The 20,754-nt window shown below is 45.8% G+C and overlaps 1 protein-coding gene across 2 annotated transcripts in view; it reads left to right on the top strand.

Annotated features, from left to right (window-relative positions):
• TMEM150C (transmembrane protein 150C) overlaps positions 1-20,527 on the top strand; it is a 222,675-nt gene extending 202,148 nt beyond the window's left edge. For both annotated transcript variants that reach the window (XM_066574259.1, XM_066574260.1), the window contains one exon: positions 17,781-20,527. In XM_066574259.1, the coding sequence (XP_066430356.1) occupies positions 17,781-17,998 (218 nt within the window). In that variant the 3' untranslated portion in view covers positions 17,999-20,527. The remainder of the gene's footprint in view (positions 1-17,780) is intronic.
• Positions 20,528-20,754: the final 227 nt, after the last annotated feature.

Below are 20,754 nucleotides of genomic sequence, written 5' to 3'. Positions count from 1 at the left end.
GCCGAGATACACCAAGGTTGCAGTGGAAGCGCTGCTCCGACCCCTGTGTAGTGGCCAGTGCTTGTAATTGCAGGCGCAGCTCTTTTTGAAATCAATGGGAGCTGTGCTTGTATTTGCAGGCTGGTGTCCCATTGATTTAAATGAGAGCTGCACCTACAATGACGAGCGCCAGCCGCTACACAGGGGTGGGAGCAGCGGCTTCTAAGTCTTCCATCATTCATGATACAGCTAAAACCTCACAAACAAAACTCCCATGTAGCCTTGTTCACATCGGCATAAGTGCATTTCAGTCACGTAATTATGCTGCGGATTTACGTGACCAAAAATCGCTTGCACCCATGTATTTCGGCCGCTCAGGAGTATGTATGTATGTATGCACAGATAAACTGCATATTTGCATATGCAAAAAAGAATGCAGATGGGACCATTGATTGCAATGGTAATACATGACTCAAATACACCCACGTGACCGAGTCCTTAGTCCAGTGCTTCCCAACTTCAGTCCTCAAGGCACCCAACAGGTCATGTTTTCAGGATTTCCTCAGTGTTACACAGGTGATGTAATTATTGTCAGTCCCTCAGACATTGCCACAGGGGTTCTTACTGTAGGATATCCTGAAAACATGACCTGTTGGTGGTCCATGAGGACCGGAGATGGGAAACACTGCCTTAGACAACAGAATGGAGTGATAAGAGAATTCAGATCTACAATATGTACTCTACTTGGTGCCATTGACCTAGTGAGGAGCATATAAATGGATAACTACTGCAAAGGAAATAAATATTTCAGATAACACTAGAGGGAGATTAGAAATATGTCATTGCTCAATGTACCACAGCCCACCATAGAGAGCCGTATCTGTCATATCGGATGAGAATACAGTGAGTTTATACAGCAGAAACATTTCACAAAAGGTCCTCCTAGAATACCAGATTGTAATGAAATGGAAAGAAACATATTGCTACAAAGTATCAGTTGTTTAGTCGGGTTATTCTGTCTTGAGAGGGTCGGCTGACGTAATAGGGGCGTTCTAAAAACTAGTGGCTGCGTCTTGAAGTAATGATATAGTAGAGAGGGATAGAAGAGGGTTAGAGAATGTGTGTTTGTCAAGGTGTTTGAGGTTCCTACAGGCATACCCTTGGTCCGGGACAGGGGGAGCAGTTGAAGAGAAAAGGTAATTAAATGGAAGAATGCAATCTTGAAATAATCATATACTTTTCTAACATTATAGGACATCATAATCAACCACAGTCTCAAAAGTAGAGCATGTCACATTCTGTAAAGCTTTTTCAGGCATTGCACCCAGGGTCTAATATCTTAAAACTAAATATCTATCGAAGACAATAACTGGAACGTATAGGAATCAGGCTTGCCCTTTGGCTCTGCGAGGAACTAATTATTACATTGGCAGGTCACCTCCATTCTTGGTTTCTAATATGCACCTTATTTGCTCTTCGCTTGTAGGGTGGTTTCACATTTGTATTGGGACCTCCAGTCAGAGGCTCCAACTCAGGTCTGGCATAAAATACCAGGAGAAAAAGCACTGAATAATGGACAGCGAAGCAGAAAGCGAATGGACCCGAAGATAGTCAATGGTGTCTGTTCGGTGATGTTCGGTTCTATCAGAAGACGGAGCCATTCAGCCAAAGGAGTAGCCCTTTCTGCTCCCTAAATGGAACAGAAAACCGCAACCCCCAATGCAGATGTGAAACCACTAGAGATGAGCGAGCACCAAAATGCTCGGGTGCTCGTTACTCGAGACAAACTTTTTGCGATGCTCAAGGGTTCGTTTCCGCTAACGAACCCCATTGAAGTCATGGGGGGCCAGAGCATTTTTGTATTTCGCCGATGCTCGCTAAGGTTTTGATTTGTGAAAATCTGGGCAATTCAAGAAAGTGATGGGAACGACACAGCAACGGATAGGGCAGGCGAGGGGCTACATGTTGGGCTGCATCTCAAGTTCCCAGGTCCCACTATTAAGCCACAATAGTGGCAAGAGTGCCCCCCCCCCCAACAATTTTTACTTCTGAAAAACCCTCATTAGCATGGCATACTTTAGCTAAGCACCACACTATCTCCAACTAAGCACAATCACTGCCTGCATGACAATCCGCTGCCACTTCTCCTGGGTCACATGCTGCCCAACCCCCCCCCCTCCCCCGCACGACCCAGTGTCCACAGCGCACACCAAAGTGTCCCTGCGAAGCCTTCAGCTGCACTCATGCCACACGCTGGCCTCATAGCCACACCACCCTCATGTCTATTTATAAGTGCATCTGCCATGAGGAGGAACCGCAGGCACACACTGCAGAGGATTGGCACGGCCAGGCAGTGACCCTCTTTAAAAGGGGCGGGGCGATAGCCCATAATGCTGTACAGAAGCAATGAGAAATCCAATCCTATGCCACCTCCATCAGGAGCTGCAAACATGGGCATAGCAATGGGGAACCCATGTGCCACACACTATTCATTCTGTCAAGGTGTCTGCATGCCCCAGTCTGACCAGGGTTTTTTATAAATAGTCACAGGCAGGTACAACTCCGCAATGGGAATTCCCTGTGCACCCACAGCATGGGTGGCTCCCTGGAACCCACCGGCTGTACATAAATGTATCCCATTGCAGTGCCCAGCACAGCTGAGGTAACGTCAGGTTTAATGCAGGTGGGCTTCGGCCCACACTGCATGCCCCAGTCTGACCGGGGTTTTTAATACATAGACACTGGCAGGTACAAATCCCTAATGTGAAGTCCCTGTGGACCCACAGCATGGGTGGTTCCCAGGAACCAACCAGCGGTACATAAATATATCCCATTGCATTGCCCATCACAGCTGAGGTAACTTCAGGTTTGATGCAGGTGGGCTTCGGCCCACACTGCATGCCCCAGTCAGACTGGGATTCTTTAGAAGTAGACACATGCAGTTACAACTCCGTGTGGACCGACAGCATGGGTGGGTGCCAGGAAGCCACCGGCGGTACATAAATATATCCCATTGCATTGCCCATCACAGCTGAGGTAACGTCAGCTTTAATGCAGGTGGGCTTCGGCCCACACTGCATGCCCCAGTCAGACTCGGGTTCTTTAGAAGTGGACACATGCAGTTACAACTCCGTGTGGACCGACAGCATGGGTGGGTCCCAGGAAGCCACCGGCGGTACATAAATATATCCCATTGCAGTGCCCAGCACAGCTGAGGTAACGTCAGCTTTAATGCAGGTGGGCTAAAAATTACTAGGATTACAATGTAGGTGAGGGCCCAAAAAAATTGGTGTACCAACAGTACAAATGTACCTCAGAAAAATTGCCCATGCCCAACCAAGAGGGCAGGTGAAACCCATTAATCGCTTTGGTTAATGTGGCTTAATTTGTAACTAGGCCTGTAGGCAGCCCAGTTAAAATAAAAATTGGTTCAGGTGCAAGTTTCAACGCTTTATTGAATTGAGAATTGAAACGTATCAACATTGTTTACAAAAGTTAAATGACTGAGCCTTGTGGGCCTAAGAAAAATTGCCCGTTCGGCGTGATTACGTGAGGTTTCAGGAGGAGGAGCAGGAGGAGGAGGATGAATATAATACACAGATTGATGAAGCTAAAAGGTCTCCGTTTTTTATGGTGATAGAGAACAATGCTTCCATCTGCGGGTGCAGCCTACGTATTGTTTAGGTACCGCTGCTGTCCGCTGGTGGAGAAGAGAACTCTGGGGAAATCCAGGCTTTGTTCATCTTTATGATTGTAAGCCTGTCGGCACTGTCGGTTGACAGACGGGTACGCTTATCCGTGATGATTCACCCAGCCGCACTAAACACCCTCTCTGACAAGACGCTAGCCGCAGGACAAGCAAGCACCTCCAGGGCATACAGCGCGAGTTCAGGCCACGTGTCCAGCTTCGACACCCAGTAGTTGTAGGGGGCAGAGGCGTCACGGAGGACAGTCGTGCGATCGGCTACGTACTCCCTCACCATCCTTTTACAGTGCTCCCGCCGACTCAGCCTTGACTGGGGAGCGGTGACACAGTCTTGCTGGGGAGCCATAAAGCTGTCAAAGGCCTTGGATAGTGTTCCCCTGCCTGTGCTGTACATGCTGCCTGATCTCCGCGCCTCCCCTGCTACCTGCCCCTCGGAACTGCGCCTTCTGCCACTAGCGCTGTAGGATGGGAATTTTACCATCAGTTTGTCCGCCAGGGTTCTGTGGTATAGCATCACTCTCGAACCCCTTTCCTCTTCGGGTATGAGAGTGGAAAGGTTCTCCTTATACCGCGGGTCGAGCAGTGTGTACACCCAGTAATCCGTACTGGCCAGAATGCGTGTAACACGAGGGTCACGAGAAAGGCATCCTAACATGAAGTCCGCCATGTGTGCCAGGGTACCTGAATGCAACACATGGCTGTCCTCACTAGGAAGATCACTTTCAGGATCCTCCTCCTCCTCAGGCCATACACGCTGAAAGGAAGACAGGCAAGCAGCATGGGTACCCTCAGCAGTGGGCCAAGCTGTCTCTTCCCCCTCCTCCTCATGCTCCTCCCCCTCCTCCTCAACGCGCTGAGATATAGACATGAGGGTGCTCTGACTACCCAGCGACATACTGTCTTCCCACGCCTCCGTTTCCGAGCGCAAAGCGTCTGCCTTTATGCTTTGCAGGGAACTTCTCAAGAGGCATAGCAGAGTAACTCATCAAAGTTTCCAAGGACCTGGCAGATGTCTGCCAACCAGGCCCACTCTTCTGTAAAGAATTGAGGAGGCTGACTCCCACTACGCCGCCCATGTTGGAGTTGGTATTCCACTATAGCTCTACGCTGCTCATAGAGCCTGGCCAACATGTGGAGCGTAGAGTTCCACCGTGTGGGCACGTCGCACAGCAGTCGGTGCACTGGCAGATTAAACCGATGTTGCAGGGTGCGCAGGGTGGCAGCATCCGTCTTGGACTTGCGGAAATGTGCGCTGAGCCGTCGCACCTTTCCGAGCAGGTCTGACAAGCATGGGTAGCTTTTCAGAAAGCGCTGAACCACCAAATTAAATACGTGGGCCAGGCATGGCACGTGCGTGAGGCTGCCGAGCTGCAGAGCCGCCACCAGGTTACGGCCGTTGTCACACACGACCATGCCCGGTTGGAGGCTCAGCGGCGCAAGCCAGCGGTCCGTCTGCTCTGTCAGACCCTGCAGCAGTTCGTGGGCCGTGTGCCTCTTCTCTCCTAAGCTGAGTAGTTTCAGCACGGCCTGCTGACGCTTGGCCACCGCTGTGCTGCCACGCCGCGCGACACCGACTGCTGGCGACGTGCTGCTGCTGACACATCTTGATTGCGAGACAGAGGTTGCATAGGAGGAGGAGGAGGGTGGTTTAGTGGAGGAAGCATACACCACCGCAGATACCAGCACCGAGCTGGGGCCCGCAATTCTGGGGATGGGTAGGACGTGAGCGGTCCCAGGCTCTGACTCGGTCCCAGCCTCCACTAAATTCACCCAATGTGCCGTCAGGGAGATATAGTGGCCCTGCCCGCCTGTGCTTATCCACGTGTCCGTTGTTAAGTGGACCTTGGCAGTAACCGCGTTGGTGAGGGCACGTACAATGTTGCGGGAGACGTGGTCGTGCAGGGCTGGGACGGCACATCGGGAAAAGTAGTGGCGACTGGGAACCGAGTAGCGCGGAGCTGCCGCCGCCATCATGTTTTTGAAAGCCTCCGTTTCCACAAGCCTATACGGCAGCATCTCCAGGCTGATCAATTTGGCTATGTGCACATTTAACGCTTGAGCGTGCGGGTGCGTGGCTGCGTACTTGCGCTTGCGCTCAAACACTTGCGCTAGCGACGGCTGGATGGTGCGCTGAGAGACATTGCTGAATGGGGCCGAGGACAGCGGAGGTGAGGGTGTGGGTGCAGGCCAGGAGACGGTAGTGCCTGTGTCCTGAGAGGGGGGCTGGATCTCAGTGGCAGATTGGGGCACAGGGGGAGAGGCAGTGGTGCAAACCGGAGGCGGGGAACGGCCTTCGTCCCACCTTGTGGGGTGCTTGGCCATCATATGTCTGCGCATGCTGGTGGTGGTGAGGCTGGTGGTGGTGGCTCCACTGCTGATCTTGGCGCAACAAACCTTGCACACCACAGTTCGTCGGTTGTCTGCACTCTCAGTGAAAAACTGCCAGACCTTTGGGCTCCTCGGCCTCTGCAGGGTGGCATGGCGCGAGGGGGCGCTTTGGGAAACAGTTGGTGGATTATTCGGTCTGGCCCTGCCTTTACCCCTGGCCACCACACTGCCTCTTCCAACCTGCCCTGCTGCTGCACTTGCCTCCCCCTCTGAAGATCTGTCCTCAGTAGGCTTAGCAAACCAGGTGGGGTCAGTCACCTCATCGTCCAGCTGCTCTTCCTCCGAATCCTCTGTGCGCTCCTCCCTCGGACTTACTGCCCTTACTACTACCTCACTGATAGACAACTGTGTCTCATCGTCATCGGCCTCCTCACCCACTGAAAGGTCTTGAGACAGTTGCCGGAAGTCCCCAGCCTCATCCCCCGGACCCCGGGAACTTTCCAAAGGTTGGGCATCGGCCACGACAAACTCCTCTGGTGGGAGAGGAACCATTGCTGCCCATTCTGAGAACAGTTCCTGGGAGTCTGCCTGCTCCTCAGAATGTGTCATTGTAATGGAGTGAGGAGGCTGGGAGGAAGGAGGAGCAGCAGCCAGAGGATTCAGAGTTGCAGCAGTGGACGACGTAGAAGTCTGGGTGGTCGATAGATTGCTGGATGCACTTTCTGCCATCCACGACAGGACCTGCTCACACTGCTCATTTTCTAATAAAGGTCTACCGCGTGGACCCATTAATTGTGAGATGAATCTGGGGACCCCTGAAACTTGCCTCTCTCCTAATCCCGCAGCAGTCGGCTGCAATACACCTGGACCAGGAGCTCGGCCTGAGCCCACACCCTGACTTGGGCTTCCGCGTCCTCACCCGCGTCCACGTCCTCTAGGCCTACCCCTACCCCTCAGCATGGTGTATTACGAGTAGAGCAGAAACAGAATGCTGTAATTAAATGTGCCGCTTATTGGCCTGTGGTTGGAGGCTGACTTTGCTTACGGAACGCACAGCAGAGCCAGGAAACAATTTTGCGCATGCCTGTAGTGAGACGTAGGTGCGTATCACTGAGCTAGTGGAATTCACAGCTCAGAAGCAGTCAAGTGGCCAAAGGCCAGTAGTAGGCCTTAAAGGGGTTGTCTCGTGAAATCAAGTGGGGTTATACACTTCTGTATGGCCATATTAATGCACTTTGTAATGTACATTGTGCATTAATTATGAGCCATACAGAAGTTATTCACTTACCTGCTCCATTGCTAGCGTCCCCGTCGCCATGGATCCATCTAAATTCACTGTATTCTGGCGATTTTAGACGCGCTTGCACTGTGCGGTCTTCTCCGTGGTGAATGGGGCCGCTCGTGCCGGAGAGCTGGTCCTCGTAGCTCCGCCCCGTCACGTGTGCCGATTCCAGCCAATCAGGAGGCTGGAATCGGCAATGGACCGCACAGAGCCCACGGTGCACCATGGGAGAAGACCCGCGGTGCATCGTGGGTGAAGATCCCGGCGGCCATCTTGGTAAGGTAAGTAAGAAGTCGCCGCAGAGCGGGGATTCGGGTAAGTACTAAACGTTTTTGTTTTTTTAACCCATCCCTTGTGTTTGTCTCGCGCCGACCGGGGGGCCTATTGAAAAAGGAAAAAAACCCGTTTCGGCGTGAGACAACCCCTTTAAGTATTTTGCTTCTATTTTTTTTAAATGCTGAGCTGATACAGCAGACAGATACTGTAGGCAGCGTATAATATTATGTATACTGATTCCCTCTGCCGGGATGACGGCGGTGATGTAACGGAGACAGCAGAGGCAGGAAACAATTTTGCGCAAGGCTGCTGTAACGCTTAGCTGTGTATTAATTAGGACTACTACCCCCAGCAGACAGATACTGTAGGCAGCGTATAATATTATATATACTGTTTCCCTCTGCCGGGATGACGGCGGTGATGTAACGGAGACAGCAGAGGCAGAAAACAATTTTGCGCAAGCCTGCTGTAACGCTTAGCTGCGTATTAATTAGGACTACTACCGCCAGCAGACACACAGTAAACTGTACACGGTCACAGGCAGCCCAAAGATAGTATTTTTTCCCAATTTTTTTGAAAAAGCCCACTGCCTATATAGCCTGTATATCTCTTTCCCTGCCTCACCAGTACTGGCCCTATACTCTGTACAATGACTGCAGACGCAATGCTCTGCACGCCCGATATACAAAAAAAAAAATTGTGCAACATTGCTAAAAGCAGCCTCAACAGTACTGCACACGGTCAGATGTGGCCCTAAGAAGGACTGTTGGGGTTCTTGAAGCCTAAAATAACTCCTAACGCTCTCCCTATAGCAGCTCCGGCACCAGCAGCACTGTCCCTGATCTCTGTCAGAATGCATCTGTGGCGAGCCGCGGGAGGGGCCGATTTATATACTTGGGTGACACCTGATCTCGCCAGCCACTCACTGCAGGGGGGTGGTATAGGGCTGGAACATCACAGGAGGAAGTTGTAATGCCTTCCATGTCTTTCTATTGGCCAGAAAAGCGCGCTAACGTCTCAGAGATGAAAGTGAAAGTAACGAGCATCTCGAACACCCTAATACTCGAACGAGCATCAAGCTCGGATGAGTACGCTCGCTCATCTCTAGAAACCACCCTTTGGAAACAAAAACAGAATACAATATAATAATGCAAAGTATAAAACTTAATGAACATAATTCACTTAGTGGAGTCGATTGCGACCACCAGCTAGGTATTTACACTGTATAATTCAGCCGCAGACATACAAGCATAAGTCACCAGTCAACCTCTGACGAACTCAGATTAGGTTGGAAGCACGTAGTCACATTGCTTGGTTCGAAAGTTACTTTCAGAATTAGATATGGTGGGGTCTTTTTTTATCATGTCAAGTAAGTTAGGGGTTAAAATAAGGCCGCCTGCACACAAACAGATTTGAATTGCGGAATCCGCAATCAGCACTCGCATGGACAATCCACTGTAATATTTGCCCATTGGAAGGCATTAAGTTCCACAGCTTCAAGCAGATGTGCAGATACGAATTGCGGTTTTGGGGGGGGGGGGGGGGGTTTGAGCGGAAAAATAAATCGCAGCATGCTTTATTTTTGCATGGATTCCACGCGGATGGGCTCCATTGATCTCTATGGGAATGTTCGAATCGCAGTGCATCCGTAATTGCATTGCGGATGGGCGTGGATTTGTAGGCGGATCGTTCACTGGTTGTTAGGGGACCAGATAACAAAATGAATAAAAGGAAGCAGGAATGCAAGGAAAAGAGTGCAGGACAGAACACCCCATTGTCCATTACAGTAGCCAGGGTATTCGATATGGGCAGGCTCATCCAAAAGAGCAGTATGCCATCCTGAATGCGGTTCTAAGCTCTCACCACCGGAAAGGCACAAGAGAATATCGTCTGGGCATTAACCTTTTGTTGATAGAGATCAATGGAAGGGTATAGAAGGGTTTTTCCAGGGGGTTGGCCAACTTTCTAATGTAATCACCTGCTTACGATCTTTTTTTCACTCTGACGACACGCTGTGCATCCGCGTACATCCGTGTGGAAAAATGATCACATCTGCAATCGTCTGCAAATGATTGCAATGCATTTCCGCGATGAATCGCAGGTCTTCTGTGGCAGAAATTCGCTTGCCGAATCCGAACTATTCGTGTGCCAGCAGCCTTAGAAAGATTTTTGCACAGAAAGTCAAGTGAATTGGTAAAAGGATGGGGCAATAAATAGTTCCTTGGGAGGAACTAACTAAACGTTCCGTTCTTTTGCTGTGAAGTTTGTAGAAGGGGGTTGTAGAAGGTGTATTCGATTTAGTGATTACTTTCTAGTGCAGTTCTGTCATAACTCTGATGTAGACTTAAGAGCTGGCTTATGATGCTGGCTACAACAGACCAAGGTCACTATGGTCACCTGTAGGCTTCAATTTATACAAGGTTGATTACACAAGAAGCGCTACCAAAAGAGACAGAAGGGTGGGGGCAGTTATAAGACGGCACCAAAGAGTTGATTAACCATTCCCCGAAACCAAAAAAATGTAATCAATACAAGACCACCAGAGCCAAGTTCTACAAGTGGTTCTCTACTCGCTGATTTCAGAGATGAAAAGAGATGCAAAGTGAAGTTCTAAATGAAAACGGTTTGACTATTTTCACAGCAGGAAAAGAGTAGAAATGAATAGAATCACACATACCAAAGATAGCAAATTGTAAATGAGAAATACAACAGAAATCCATGACCTGCAAATAGTATTTTCTCTAGGGGAAAGGACAACCACTTAGTAACAACCGATGGGTAAGGCGGCTGCCTCCCTGTCACATCAGAAAAAAATGAATTTTCGTCCAAGCATTCATATGAATGACCATTTATGTGATCTTGTGATTGAATATTTGTTTGTGCACAAAGTCTCAGTCACATGATTGAGTTCTTGTGAGTGCAGGAACGTTCCGAGAAAAATGTTTTCCCTCCAAGGAGGCTTGATGGCCACTAATGTTTCCTATCAACCTTGAGAACCCAAAATAACAAGAGGCGAAAGCACAATAGAAAATCAGAAAGACATGAACAATGATAACAAATAATACACTGAACAACAGTTCAATGCAGAATAGCCTTCAATCTTGGCATAAGTGTACTCAAACAGCTATATAATGCTTCTGAACGACAGGAAAACATTGAGCTATCAGCTTCAACTTCTTCTTGTCAGCTTAAAACTCGGATGCCAACTTCCGGCTGTTTGGCTGACTTGAAAAATAAACCAGAGGTTGGCAAACTTGTCTACGCGAGGCAAGTTCCCCGGTGGGATGTTGGGGTGGATCACTGTTACATAGATTCCTACAAAAGTTGTTTTATCCTTCTGAGGAACAGCCATCCAGTAACAGCTAATGGGTTGAGTAGGACACACCTGGTGGTAGCCCTTATACCTTCTAGAGGGTTGGCTACAGACGGGCAACAATATTATTTTACAAATCTTCTCTGTGACGACCATCTATCAGCTTTAAGGATGGTCATATGGGACACCCTTTTAGCCATCACATGAGAAGCTGCTCAGTTTCTATTTTTGATGGAGTGGGTGTGAAAGGTTATGGTGTAGATACCTATTTCCTTCATTGCAAACATTATCCTATTCCTTATTGTGTTATTTGACGCCTTACGATAGGAAGGTCTCAAAATAATAGATTTGTAATGTCTTGTCTGTGAGGACTTGACAGATCAAGGTACTCTTCACTAGACATAGAGGTAAATCATGGTCATTTTTAAGCAAAATGAACTCAATGATGGACTTCTCAAGTTGAGCTGTTTTTGACCTACCTCTCAGGATTAGGTGAAAACCTGGAGTTTTTGTAAGCAATGGTTTGTTAATGTGGAGCAAGGTAAGCTCTGCTGCTCTTGCTGCCATGGCCAATAGTCATGCTAGTTTGATATCTGAAGCCCTTAGAGGAGAATCAACTGGAGTGCATGAGCTGAGAAAACTCAACAGCCATTCTATACCTCATGGGGTTGAGTATTTGGAAATGGATGGTCTGGAAACTGCTATCCTCTTTAGTAGTCTCAGATATGCTCTATAAGGGTAGTTTCGCATGGGCGAAAAAATCGTGGCAATATCGCAGTTTTGAGATGTCTGAGCATCAGCACTAGTTTTTTTTGCAAAAACATCGCTGCCGCTTGCAATTTTCTGGTGAGAAAGACAATATGACTTTCTGATGTTAAAAACGCATCACTTCGCACGAAAATCGTAAATTCTTGTGTTGCGATGTGATAAAATAAAGGCTCCATAGGGAAATATGGTCATAAAAAAAAGAGCAAAACGCAAAAAGACAGGACATGCTGCAATTTTTTTTTTCACACATCACATGTGGGAAAATTTGCAAATATGAAGGAAACCATTGAAGAGCATGAATTCCATAGTTCTGTGTTTTCACGCGCTCCCGCATCGCACAAAAATCACATGATTTTATTGCCTGTGTGAAACCGGCCTCAGAGATAACATATAATTATCTGTAGGTTTGGAATTAGGAGGTTCAGAGCAGAACCAGTAGATCTGACCGTTTGTGAAGCCAGGTTGGAATGGAATTTTTGAATTGAAAATTCTAAGGCCTCATGTCCACGGGCAAAAGAAGAATTAAAATCCGCAGCAGATTTTAACTCTTCTCCTGCCCGCGGATCCGCACCCCATAGGGATGCATTGACCACCCGCGGGTAGATAAATACCCGCGGATGGTCAATAAAAGTGATTTTAAAAAAAATGGAGCATGAAAAAATCTGGACCATGCTCCATTTTCGTGCGGGTCTCCCGCGGGGACGGCTCCCGCGGGCTTCTATTGAAGCCTATGGAAGCCGTCCGGATCCGCGGGAGACCAAAATCAGATTTTACTCACCCACTCTGTTTCTTCTCTTCGCCGCGGCGCCATCTTCTCTCAATTGCGGCCGGATCATTTTGCTTCGGGCTGGCGCATGCGCGGGGCACATCACCGACGTCATCCTGCGCATCCGCCGGGCCGAAGAAAGAAGATCCGGCCGCGACGCAGAGAAGATGACGCCGCAGCGAAGGAAGGATCCGGAGCGTGCGGGAGGTGAGTTAATTCTGATTTATTCTTATTTTCAGCGCTCATGTCCGCGGGGCAGGAGGGACCCGCTACGGATTCTCCATGGAGAATCTGTAGCGGGCCTGATTTTCCCTGTGGACATGAGGCCTAAGGCCGCTTCTAGTGCGGGAAGACTGAACAAGGAAAATCAGCGATTAGAGAACCACTTGTAGAACTTGGCTGTGGTGGTCTTGTATTTATTACGTTTCTTCGGTTCCGGAGAATGGTTAATCAACTCTTTGGTGCCGTCTTATAACTCAGGGATCCAGCTGCTATTCACATTAATCTTGGGAACTTTGGGAGGAGGTCTGGTGATCCCTGGAAGCAGTCCGCCGTCCATCCTGGGGGAACCGTTTAACCTTTGATAAGTCTGTGCACCAAAAGACATCAAGATTTTAAGGTCCAGCCTGGATACACCAGAAGTCGCTTGTCTACTTCATCCTCTTGGATCTTTGCTAGGACCTAAGACAACTTGAAGTGAGGAGGGACTCGTGATCACTTGATCGAGATCTCGTGCAAGCAAATATTTGTTTGTCCGTTCATGAAAACAATTATCTGTGCGAATGTTTGTAAGAAAGTTCATTTATCTGTGATGGTACAGCCAGGATTCTGCCTTGCCCTTATTCTGTTGCTGGGTGGCTGTTTTCCTTAAAGGGGTTGTCCCGCGCCGAAACGGGTTTTTTTTTTTTTCAATAGTCGGGGGGAGACAAACCCGATGCAGGGGTTAAAAAAGAAAAACGGATAGTGCTTACCTGAATCCCCGCGCTCCGGTGACTTCTTACTTACCTGGTGAAGATGGCCGCCGGGATCTTCTCCTGATTGGCTGGAATCGGCACGTGACGGGGCGGAGCTACAAGGAGCCGCTCTCCGGCACAAGCGGCCCCATTCAGAAAAGAAGAAGACCGGACTGCGCAAGCGCGTCTAATCCGGCGATTAGACGCTGAAAATTAGACGGCACCATGGAGACGAGGACGCTAGCAACGGAACAGGTAAGTGAATAACTTCTGTTTGGCTCATAATTAATGCACAATGTACATTACAAAGTGCATTAATATGGCCATACAGAAGTGTATACCCCCACTTTGTTTTGCGGGACAACCCCTTTAAGGACACATTTTGGCCATAAGGACACAACAATTATGGGGGATTTTCATCTCCACTTTTTAAAAGCCATAACTTTTCTTTTTCTGTAGACACGGCCGTATGAGGGATTGTTTTTTACGTGTCGAACTGAAGTTTCTATTGGTACCATTTTTGTGTGCATCTAATGTATTGTAAAACTTTTATTTTTTATTTTTTGAGAGCAGGGAGAGAAAACATCAATTCTGCAATTGTTTTTCAATTTTTTTTACAGCGTTAATCATACAGCATAAATTACACGAGTAGAGATGAACGAGCACCCAAATGATCGAGTCTGTGTTATTCGACTCGAGCTTTTAGTAACATTGACTACAATGGGAGACTCGAGCATTTTTATATGTGGGACGCCGGGTGCCGAGCTTTTTTTTTTTCCTATCTGTCTCTCTCTCTCTCTCTCTCCCAGCCAGCCTGACAAAAATGACGCACGCTGTGGTGGGGAGGGGCCAAAACAAGCACGTCACATCGCGGAGGAGCCAAAAACTGGTGCGGGGTCGAACACGGCTTGATGCTCATTCGAGTAACGAGCACCATCAAGTACACTAATACTCGAACAAGCATCAAGTTCGGCAGAGTATGTTCGCTCAACTCGAGACATGAGACATTTTTTCTACAGATTGGTACGATTGCTACGATACTAAAAATATTCCAATTTTTTAAGGTTTTTCCACTTTTGTACAGTAAAACCCTTTTTTGGGGGAAATTTATAATAATTTTTACATTGCTGCATTCAAAGTCCAATAACTTTTTTTTTCCACGGATGGAGTTCTGTAAGGGCTTTTCTTTGCGTGTCGAGCTGTAGTTTTTATTTGTACCATTTTGGTGCACATACAGCTTTATTGATCACTTTTATTGTTTTTTTCTTTTAATTTTTGATCTGTAGGATAAATAGTGTGTTCAATGTATAATACAGGTCATTACTGATGCGATGATACCAAATATGTACGTTTTGGTTTTTTTTTAATTATTTTTTATATACAAATAGGAAAAAATGAACAAAAAAAGTTTTTTGGGTTATTTTTTTACATTTTTTTTTTTTACACTAGTTGTTTGCTTTACACTCTTTATGTCCCTGATGGGGAACTGATCCATAGCAGCTCTGATTGCTATGATAAGGCATTGCAGAACCTATGTATTGCAATGCCTTATTGCTTGTAATAGAGATCACAGTCAGAGGCAAGCCGGGATACCAGTATCTGACATCCTGTTGCCATGGCAACCCATCAGCCCTCCGCTATTACATCACGGGGGTCCGATGTCGTCACAGAGGGAGCGTCCTCCCTCTGTGAACCCTTTACATGCCGCAATCTAATTATATTGAGTTATGTAAGGGGTTAACAGAGGGGGTGGCTGTCCTTATGTACCCCAGCAACAGCCAACTCCCGCTGCCGGATGGCACGCGCTCTCTTCTGATCTTGTGCTATTCATAGGGCGCAAGTATACATCCAGTTGCGTTAACTACCCCGTAGCCAGGATGTAAACCTACACCCTGTGGCGTTACGGGGTTAAAGGCTACTGCGGTGAAATTTTTTTTGCTATTATTATATGCATAGTCACTAAGTCAGCTAGATCTCATTGTGACCACCTGCAATTATTTCGGATTCCTGCTGATGAAATTGCATGGACTGTACCACACAGGCTCTTCACAGGGGTGGGGAGGCTGAATCTCCTATCATAGTCATTGATGATGATTAGAGGCTTGTGTCACAGAGTTGTAATGAAGAGGATCTCAACAAACCCATTGTAATCAAGTTCTATTCTCTGCATATTGCGCACATACAGCTGTATGAAGAGGGCCTGTGTCACACGAGTGTATGCATATTTGCGCGTGCATTTGTGCTGCACTTTTGCGCATCACGCATTGTGTATTTGCATTCGCAACCTCGTTTTTTACTATACTTTTAGCGCATGCAAGTTGCAAACAATGGCACACCAAAAAAGCATACACTGCTGTTCTCATTCACTGAAATGGCCAATTAATTGAATGGGTTCAAGATGTGTTCTTTTCCTGCATAAATGTGCAGGAAAATACAACATACTGCGTTTTTTTGGTTTTTTTGCGTGACGCAATTGAACACGCTAAATACACGCTTGTGAACAAACCTATTGAAATTAATGAGTTCAATTTTTTGTGTACTGCATGCGCAATTTTTCGCGCGCAGATTTTGCAGTCGCAAATGCGGTCATGTGAGGCCACCCATAGGGACACACCCTTTTCATGGGTTTCTTGACTAATTAAAGCCAAATGAGCTCCAGATGTGTCTTGCGCAGTGTCACGCTCTTCCTCTTCCGTATTTTCATACCTCCCATAGACTTCTAGAGCCCTTTTGTTGTGCAAACTGCAGGAAAATAAAGCACAACAGCGCTGAGCCAATCAGGGGACAGGTCTGACTCACACCCCCTTCACACCCACTGCAGGCCGGCCGCACGGAGCTCCGGCTGCCGGGAGCAGGTGAGTATATATATTTTTTATTTTAACACTTTTCTGGATGAATTGCAGGGAAGGGCTTATATATTTAACCCCTTCCCGACAATTCATCCTGCGCTCGCTGGCAGCCCATTGCTTTCAATGGAGGCGGCTGTATTGCCGGCTCCATTGAATTCAATGGGCAAACATCGTTCTTCTCTGTCACAGCTGTTACAGCTGTGGCAGAGAAGAATGATTTGTCTTCTATATGTTCTCAATGGGGTCGGCGCTGCTGCCGTCGGCCCCATTGAGCGCATATAGAGAAGAGAACAGGAATCGCAGATCGCAGATAGGTGCGATCTGCGATTTCTGTTCTATAATTTATCGGACGAGCGCATAAAAAGTGCTTATGTGTCCGATACCATTGCAAAGCAATGGTTTTATAAAATCGCCGGACGCATGCGCATGCGCAAATCGCGGCAAAAAACGCCCCTCTGACTAAGGCCTGAGAGTGATACTCATTAGAATCACTGGGTTCTATCAGTGTTTAGCGTGCTCAAATACCTGCGCAAACATGGTTGTGTGACAAAGCCCTTATAAGTTTCCTGCTAATTCAAAACCTCCGGGCCAAATGTGTTCTTGTGCCAAAGAAGAACAAAACACACATCCCAAATTTATAGAGGAGCACAATGAACCCGTCACAACATTAATGTAAACCATGTTGTCCAGAGGAAACGTACCGGAAACATCACAAAGCCTTTTTGTATGAGTCAAACTAAGTATTGTTTTATAATGCATTTGATGTGATTCATGAATGTGTAAATAAGGGAGATGGAATAATACCTCCACAGCGCCACCTATTGGAAGGCAGCATTCCTTTAAACTAAAGTCAGACTCTTTATACAAGCCTTGTAACAATGACTGGGAATTAAATGCTTTTCAATAGGTGGCACTGTGGAGGTTTTATTCCATCTCCCTTATTTGCATATTACCCAGAGGAGCGTGCATGGCCATTTGACTCTCCTTACTCACTGTCTAGGTGCTCTCCCTAAGGAGAAAAGATAGCATTTCTGACTCATGAATGTGTGAGTTGATAAATGTTCATTACCGGTGACTTATTTTGTCAACCAATACAACAAAGGAGCAGATATTTTGTGATGACAATTTCTTCTCCATTGTCTTCATTTTGTGGTCCTGGTGTCATCTTCTAGCTACAAACTAAATACTTATATTTTCCACTAGACATTATAATTATCAGAGCTGAAAAATATCAAAAAGTTGATTATAATTTATTTATTTCACAGGAAAATATTGTACTTTTTAAATTCAAAGGATCATGAGCTCCCTATCATGTTCCCAAGATAAACCAGAGTAACCAAAGTTCATATTTGGAAACCTCAAAACCCATATACAAGTGAAGTAGAGGTGTTATTGATGAGAACCAATTGGATTACAATCAACTTTTTGATATTTTACAGCTTACAAACTGAAATGTATTTTTGTCCCATTATTATATTGCCAGAGACAACATACTAACAATATTCGCTAATGATTCACATTTATGATTTGCTGATTTCCTAAACATCAACTTTTGCACAGATTTCATCTTTGAGTGGAGGAAACTTCATATCTACGCACCAAGAGTCCAGTGGGTCCTTGTCATGTGCTTTGTAACCTTTTTTGGTACCTTGGCCGTGGAGTTCAGACACTGCAGGTTTGAAATTATTTGTGTTGAGAACCAGCAGCACCAAGAGATTTTGAACAGCATGTCGGAAAACATGTCCGATGTCTCTGAATATCAAACAGACCAGTTGTAGTATGGACCAACAAGACTAACAAATGAATGTGGAGAATATGAACTGAAGTGTTAGCTCTGCAACTGATATGAAATGTGAAATGACTAAAGACTATGAAAAGACAATTCACGTGGTCCTAAATCATCAGTGTTATCCCAATTCATTTTTTTAGAGAATTCTACTTGGAGCTTGGAATATCAATTTGCTTCAATTGTTTGGAAATGTGAAGAGAATCCAATAGCAAAGTTGGAAGAAGGATTCTTATGAAACATGACGTCAATATGGCGTAGCTACCAAAAAAGACTTGGTACACCACTTGTATGGAACCTGTTATGGTTTAGGGCCTGGTGCCAGACCTAGCTTTCCTCTCCCTAGGATCTTTTGTCTGGAATCTTGAAGGTCAAGAAGTGCATCCGGACAAGTCATTATGTGCTTGGTTCACACCTCTATGTTACATGACTGGTGCAACTCCTTATATTGTACCGTAAAGGAATATTCTGCTGTTTCTAAAATAACTCTTAGGCTATGTTCACATTTGCGTTTCGGAGTTCTGTTTTCCTGCTCCATTATGGGAGCAGGAAAAGAGAATCTGCTGGCCAAATGGGTTCATCTTATGATGGAATCGAACAACGTCAAACGGACCCCATTGACTTTAATGGTGTCTGTTTGGTCTCCATTCATTTGTCCCACATTTTGGCAGATGAAAAAGTCCTTCATGAAAGAAGTTATTTTGTGTCAGATCTGCGACTGAACCTCCTAATGCAGATGTGAGCATAACTTTAGGTTCAATTGAGTTCATACAGGTAGCAGATTTGCGGATTTTGGTGTGTATCCAAGTCAATGTCCACATGTGTTACATGTAGTATGAGCAGGATTTGGTGTGGTTTTCATATCCTTATCTGAAGAGATAAAATCTATTCTGAAAATCCACAGAACAAATGGATATGCTGTGAACATAAAATCTGTACCGCAGGTCAATTTACACAGTGGATTTTCTCTGTTGCATGTGGATGAGATTACTTGAAATCTCCACACTGCCTGTACTGTAACATACAGTGGATTTTCTGCAAGCAGTTTTGCAATGTGTGAACACACCCTTACAGAGTAAAAACTACATATAGTTACAGTATAAATAATTGCCATATTTGAAGGAGCTACGCTTTCTTTAGTTTTGTATTTTCATTTTTTTGTATTTTTACTTTTGTGGAGATATATATATTTTAGCCCTAAGCTGCACATGTAATTTTTAGTCTAGGTCTTTAAAAATTTTATTGGAAATTTCTGTCACTTTATACTACAAAATCACAAAATTGCCTGTTAGCAATTAATGTTTTTTTCTTAGGTATGATGAACAGAAGTCATTGTACGTAATGGGGTATGTTGGTCGTCATTAATGTCTATTGTGAATATAGCCAAATCTGCTCACTAGAAGTAGGCCAATGACAAACATGTGAGCTCTGGTTTACTGGGAGTTAAATCATGGGCATTTTACTTCAAGTTAGGCATAACCCACTTTCTGGTACAATTAGCTAGTAACATAATATGTTAAGCTATTACCCCAAATCCCCAGTGTTGATCCAGAGAAAGGAAGCATATTCCTGATTTTTTTTCTCTAACTATCATTCTACCCTACTAAGGCTTCGGTCAGATGAGCGATTTATTTTTTTTAGCGCATGAATAGTTGCGCTTAAAAAGCGGCTCTATTAGAACCAATGCTTTCCAATGAAAGCGTTCACATGTAAATTTTTTAGAGGCACTAAATAATCGCATCTGCAAAAGATAGAACATGCGAGTGCAAATTCACCCATGCACATGATTTTTTGTGCGGCTGTTCATGTGCTAAAAGAAATCGCTCGTCTGACTGAGGCCTAAGGAGCATGATCTCAAAATTATCCATCTCCAATGGCCAAAAATAGTTTCCAAGTCATACAAACAATATTTGTGGGGTGTCATTAAGCTACTAAGAATTACTTGTACAGCTTTGGTTTTCTGCTTTTTAACACTAACTTTACATATCCATATGGCAGCTTTAACAAAGAAGATATTTTGTATGATCATACTGTATATTTGCATAAAGTATATAAAGGTGTTAAAGGAATATATTCTATGTAACAATTAGAATTCTACTACACATATCGGGCAGCTAAACTTACCACATTCACGCTAATTTCAGTATTCTGCAAGATAATAATTTGTATTATATACATGACCATTAAACTCACAATGTAGCCATAAAGTGTAATATTGTTGGGTAAGTAGTGATTTTCCAAATTTTTTCATTTTCAATGTTTTTGTTAGAATTCAGCTAGTTTAAAATAAGTTAGGTCTGCAACAAAGTAAAATCTACTATTTTAATCCTTTAAAGGGGTGTTCTAGGTGAAAACTATTGATGACCTGTCCTCAGGATGTCATAAATAGTTCACTGCCACGTATCCACTGCTTGTGAACCCCTGGCCCGCTGTAAGTGCAGTAGACTGGAAATGTATCATAGGGGCCCGGAGAGGAAGTGCCCAAGCTGGTATCACTCCCACTAAAATCAATGGGAGCTGTAGCAACTCTTACACGTTTGGTACTTCCACCTCCAACATTGGGGATGGACGCAAAAGTGTAACAGCCGCTTCAGTTCCCATTAATTTCAATGGGTGTAAAGCCAACTATGGCAATTTCTCTCCAGGCCTCTTCTGCACTGACAGCAGGCCAGGCGATCAGCTCATCTCCGGAGATCCGACGTGTCCCTGATGGTTAACTATTGATGACCTATCTTGAGGATAGGTCAT

The sequence above is a fragment of the Eleutherodactylus coqui genome, chromosome 7 (assembly GCF_035609145.1).
Source record: "Eleutherodactylus coqui strain aEleCoq1 chromosome 7, aEleCoq1.hap1, whole genome shotgun sequence".
Lineage (NCBI taxonomy): Eukaryota > Metazoa > Chordata > Amphibia > Anura > Eleutherodactylidae > Eleutherodactylus > Eleutherodactylus coqui.
The sequence above is the reverse complement of the archived record's forward strand: the minus strand, read 5'-3'. Positions and strand labels throughout refer to the sequence as shown.